At 41.6% G+C, this 6,069-nt stretch overlaps 1 protein-coding gene across 1 annotated transcript; it reads right to left on the reverse strand.

Annotated features, from left to right (window-relative positions):
- Positions 1-230: 230 nt before the first annotated feature.
- On the reverse strand, positions 231-2,487 carry LOC125588713. Its single transcript, XM_048760420.1, has one exon. It carries the CDS (start codon positions 2,147-2,149, stop codon positions 1,307-1,309), a length of 843 nt encoding a protein of 280 aa, XP_048616377.1. The 5' UTR covers positions 2,150-2,487; the 3' UTR covers positions 231-1,306.
- Positions 2,488-6,069: the final 3,582 nt, after the last annotated feature.

Raw genomic sequence — 6,069 nt, forward strand, 5'->3', positions numbered from 1 at the left:
TAAGGCGTCTTCCCTTGTAATATCACAGACGGTGTACGATTTATCAAATATGCTTCTGATAACACACATTCAGCCCAGAATTCGATCGGAAAGTGACCTTGGAATAAGATCGCCCTTGCCACGTTTAAGATGTGTCTGTGCTTCCTTTCAACTCGTCCATTTTGTTGCGGAGTTCCGACGCATGATGTTTCATGATGAATCCCTTGTTCTTGGAAGTAAGTGGTCATCGATAAGAACTCACTTCCATTATCGCTTCTAACAACTCGAACCAGTTTGTCAAATTGGCGATATATCATCGAAAAAAATATATCGAAGTTTGGTCTGTGTTTCACTTTTCGTCTTCATGAGATATACCCACGTTCCTCATGAGTAATCGTCCACAATGGTCAGAAAATATCGATCACCAGAGTGTGAAGGGATCCGATATGGTCCCCATATATCGCAATGAATCATTTCAAAAATCTTCGTAGTTTTATTATTGCTTAAAGGAAAAGAACACCGAGTTTGCTTAGCGCGATGACATATCTCACACACAGAATTCAACAAATCAGAACTAGTACTAGAAAACTTAAAACCCTTCAAAGCTGCAACTACTTTCAAAGATGGGTGGCCAAGGCGTCAATGCCACAGTTCTAGAGACTCAGCTGGAAGAACTTTCGCCACCGCAACCACTTCCACATTCTGAAAGTAGACCAATCCTCCTCTCGGCTTACCCACTCCAGTCAGGATCCTCGTAGTGCGGTCCTGAAGAATACAAAACGGAACCGACAATTGCATTACACAATCATTTTCTGCCATCAGCTGAGTAACAGAGATCAAATCAAAACCCAAATCTTCAATGTAGTACACCTCAGCCAAACTAAGATAAGAATTCAGCCTAACTGATCCAACTGTATCTGCCAAAACTGTCCGTTTATCCGCTAAGACAATATATGTAGGTGTAGATTTTCGCAAGTTTTCTAGGATATCTTTCCTACAAGTCAGGTGGTGTGTAGCTCCTGTATCTAAAATCCAAGTAGGAGAAGAAATCATACCAGACAAGTGCTCATCTGCACTAATAGTGGCCGCATTGAGGACCCGTTTCACACTTAGCCACTGCTCATCACTGAGCCCTTGAACCGCTGTTCGATCAGCTTCGGTAATGGCTAGATTTGCATGCGCTACATTTGATTGTCTCACAGCTACATTGGCACGTCCAGTTCCTCCTCTGCCACGGGTTCCAGAACCACCAGCTGCACCAAGTCTTCCTCGACCAGTTCGATTACGAGGTCAACATTACGGATATCCAAGAGTTTGGAAACAACTCTTAGCAGCGCTCACAATTTGAGCACAGAACAGAGTTATATTTGTCTCTTGGTCGGATGGCTTGTTGGCTTACAAAGGCCATTCCTTCTTGTCGTTCATCGCCAAGTCGCGTCTGTACCCGAGTGTCCTCATCTTGAGTCACCTTGAGGTACGCATGTTCAAGGCTCGGGATTGGCTCCTGCATCAGTAGCGAGGAACAAACAGTTCCGAACACACTCTCATCAAGACCCATCAGAAAGTCATGCACCTTGTCTTCCTCCCGCTGTGCCTCAAGAGTTGCACCAAGCTTGCAGATGCATCCATTACAAACACAGCTCAGCATTGGACGGTAACACGCCAAACTGTCCCAAATCTTCGTGAGTTTTCCATAGTATGCCTCGATGCTGAGACCAGTTTGACGGCAGTTTGCAAGTTCCTTCCTCAGATGTTGAACCCGGGGTCCGTTCGTCACACGAAATCGTCTGCGTATGTGTTCCCACAAGTCTCTAGCAAGCGGTTTGTGTGAGATGTTCGATCGCAACTTTGGATCAATCGTCATCTTGATCCACGAGACCAACAATGCATTGATGGTCTTCCAATCTTCATAGTCGGATGAGTCTTCAGCTAGCTGGGAAAGACTCCCATCTACGAATCCAAACTTCTTCCTTGAACTCAAGGCAGTCTCAAGGTTGATAGCCCATTCTTCATAGTTATCTCCTTGTAACAAGGGATGTGAGATAACATTCCCGGGATTGTCGTTCGAGGTGAGATCGTACGGCGAGATCGTACGCCTTTGAATCTCCGTCGTTACTGTCGTGACTCCAGATCTGGCAGCCGAGTTCTCAGTCATGTTTTTATCACCCATATCGTAGAACAAAGTGTTCAGTCGTTAGAAATCGAAAAAAGAGTCGAGACTAAGAAAACAAGGAGATCACAAAATTATTTGTGTAGGCTCTGATACCATGTAAACAGTTGCAGAGATCAGAGAAGGTTTTCCTGTGTCTTATTCACGTTATAGATCGTCTCCATATATAGAAGTTGTCTAAAGTAAAGCCCAAGTAACCTAGCTATACGAATATGTAAACATTCCTTACAAGAAAGATTTTGTATTAACTATCGTATATACTCTAATAAATGCAGCAGCCTTATTTCGACGACGCATTTGCTATGATGAACTTTGCACTTTCTCTCTCTTGGTCGGTGCCGTTGAACTTTCAGGTTGGCCAGAAACAGTGTTGACATCATTTTTTGAGGCCAATCAAAGAAAAGTTAGATGGGACATCCACTAGACTCACTACAAGAAAACACGCCGAATTCCGACGGAGGTTTCGACGGACATCAATGTCGTCGGACGTTTGTGACGGATTACCGACCAATTTCCGACAAAATCCAAAATTTTGAAGTCGTCGGAATTCCGTCGGCCATTTCTGACGAAATTCCAACGAAACATGGGTCGTCGGAATTTTCCGACGACTTTTCGACGACATTTCGATAAAAAATGTAACCGTTGTAGTCGTCAGAAATTCGTCGGAATATACCGACAAACTTCCGACGACATTCCGATTAACAGTACAGTCGTCGGTATTCCGTCGGAATTTTCCGACGAATTTCCGACGAACCATGTGACCGTTGCCGACAAATATATATGACCGTTGTATAGCCGTTTGAGATTGGACAATACCGACGGAATTCCGACGGAATTCCGACGGACTGCTTTACATCCATCGGAATTTCGTCGGAAAGTCGTCAAAGGGCCGTAAGCAATTTCCTATAAATACAACCCCTCCTCATTCAACTCATTCACACTTCATTCTCTCCTCATTCTCTTTAGTCATAACAATTCCGTGAAAATCATGTCTTCAGAAGTTTATTATTGTTCGTGGATGGATAAACCTCATTTGGATCCGAACACCAATTTGCTTACGGAAGAATACGTTCAAGGGATTGGAGAATTCATGAGGCTTGTTCAACAGCAACCGGATGCAAAAAGTGGTATGTTAAGATGTCCCTGCTCTACTTGCAATAATAATAAGGTTATAAAAGAATTTGATGTTTGGACACATTTGTATATGAAAGGGTTTTCACGTAATTATAAAGTTTGGTACCTTCATGGGGAAACTGGTTATGAATATGGTAGTACTAGCGAACCTCAGCCTGTTAGTGAACTTCAGCCTGATATTATGTTAGAAGAATCTAGAACGGATATAGATTATGGTGTAGGTACTGAGCAGATGGTACATGATCATTATAGAGGGAAAGAACCAAATCCCGAATCTAGGAGATTTTTTGACATGTTGGATGCAGGAAAACAACCTTTGTATCAAAATTGTAGAGATGGTCATTCAGTCTTATCATCTTCAACTAGATTAATGGGTATTAAGACAGACTATAATTTGGCTGAAGAATGTATGGATGCGATTACTGATTTTGTCAAAGGTATTCTACCTGAGGACAACCTTGCACCGGGTTCATACTACGAGGTTCAGAAACTTGTTGCTGGTCTTCAACTACCGTATGAAGTGATAGATGTATGTATTGACAACTGCATGATCTACTGGAGAGCGGATGAGACACGGAATGTATGCAAATTTTGTGGGAAACCTCGTTATCAGGAGACGAGGGGAAGAGTTCTGATCCCATTCAAAAGAATGTGGTATTTGCCTTTGACGGAAAGATTGAAGAGGTTGTATCAGTGTGAGCGCACAGCAAAAGCAATGAGATGGCATGCAGAGCATTCCACAAATGGTGAGATTAGACATCCTTCAGATGCGAAGGCTTGGAAACATTTCCAGTCAACATATCCAGAATTTGCGGAAGAGAGAAGAAATGTTTATCTTGGATTATCTACTGATGGTTTCAGCCCATTTGGAAAGCATGGAAGACAGTATTCTCTATGGCCAGTTATTGTGACACCGTACAACTTACGGCCGAGCTTGTGCATGCGACGAGAGTTTTTGTTTCTCTCAATTCTCGTCCCCGGGCCAGATCATCCTAAAAGATCACTAGATGTGTTTCTTCAACCACTGATATATGAGTTGCAACAACTATGGGCGCATGGTTTTGAGACATACGATGTTTCGTGCAAAGAAAACTTTCAGATGCGGGCAGTACTTATGTGGACAATAAGTGACTTTCCAGCATATGGTATGTTATCTGGATGGACAACACATGGGAGGCTATCATGTCCATATTGTCAAGATGACACAGATGCTTTCCAACTAAAGAACGGAAGGAAAACGTGTTGGTTTGACTGTCACAGACGATTTCTACCACCTGATCATCCATACCGCAGGAGTAAGACTTCGTTTACGAAGAACAAGCAGGTGTTTGATGGTCCACCTGAGGAAGTTAGTGGGAAAGATTTGTTGAAGCAGTTTAGGTATTTTGATGCAGAAAGGACGCCAGATGTAGGTGGACATGAAAACATTCGAGTCAGTGCGGTTGGAGAGCTACATAACTGGCACAAAAAAGGTATTTTCTGGGATCTGCCATATTGGGAGAGTCATCTATTGCGGCATAATTTAGATGTCATGCATATTGAGAAGAACTTCTTCGACAATCTGATGAACACAGTCCTTAACATCCAAGGTAAAACGAAGGATAATTTGAAGTCAAGGTTGGATTTAGTCGATATCTGTGATCGTTCTGAACTTCACGTTGATGAGAACGGTACGGCCCCTTTTCCCATTTATCGGCTGGATGGTGCTAGAAAAGAAGAGTTCTTTGATTGGATTACAGATAAAGTGAAATTTCCTGACGGATATGCATCAAATTTGGGGAACTGCGTTGATAGAAGCGAAGGAAAGTTTACTGGCTTGAAGAGTCATGATTGTCATGTAATTATGCAGCGCCTCCTTCCGTTTGCTTTTTCAGCATTATTGCCACGTAATGTTCATGAAGCAATTGCAGGTATCTTATATTTTTACAATTTTATTTATTTTTATATTTGACAATTATGCTTATAAAAACTTAATACTTACGAAAATTATGTCTTTTATCTATGTAGGGATTAGTGTTTTCTTCCGCGACTTATGCAGCAGAGTAGTGACTGAAGAGGGTATTAATAATTTGAAGACAAACGCACCAGTCAGCATGTGCAACCTTGAGAAGATATTTCCTCCATCATTCTTTGATGTAATGGAACATCTTGCTATTCATCTCGCAAGAGAATTGGAACTTGGTGGTCCTGTGCAGTACAGATGGATGTATATTTTTGAGCGTTATATGCATCATCTGAAGAAGATGGTCAAAAATCAAAGCAGGGTGGAAGGATCTATAGTGGCACAGGTGATCAATGAAGAAACTGCAATCTTTGCTGAAAATTATTTTCCACCAGAAGTGCATACAAAACACCGAAGACCTGCTCGGCATGATGATAGAGGGGAGAGAGCAACATATCATGTTACTGTCCCAAGCATGTTCAAGGAAATAGGATGACTTAGTGGAAAATTCACGACGCGAAGACTTACGGACACTGAGCACGCTCATTTGCAAACATATTTGCTCACCAACTGTGAAGATGTTCTACAATATGAGAGGTAAAAATATTTATTCATTTATTGTTAGATTAATATTCAATAAATTTATTTCATATTGATAATATTTTTGTATATAGTGTATATATGGCGGAGTTGCGTATGACTCACAGGCATGCAACAGAAGATGAGCTTCGACAACTTAGAGATAATGGATTTGCTGCGTGGCTTCGTAGTTATGTGAGTCATATATCATATTACCCTATGCAAATGATTAGTTTAAATTTAATCATATATGTTTTTAATTTAT

The sequence above is a fragment of the Brassica napus genome, chromosome C6 (assembly GCF_020379485.1).
Source record: "Brassica napus cultivar Da-Ae chromosome C6, Da-Ae, whole genome shotgun sequence".
NCBI lineage: Eukaryota > Viridiplantae > Streptophyta > Magnoliopsida > Brassicales > Brassicaceae > Brassica > Brassica napus.

Coding starts and splice junctions, on each gene's coding strand:
- LOC125588713 (XM_048760420.1), bottom strand. CDS start 2,149: ATGGGTGATAAAAACATGACTGAGAACTCGGCTGCCAGATCTGGAGTC.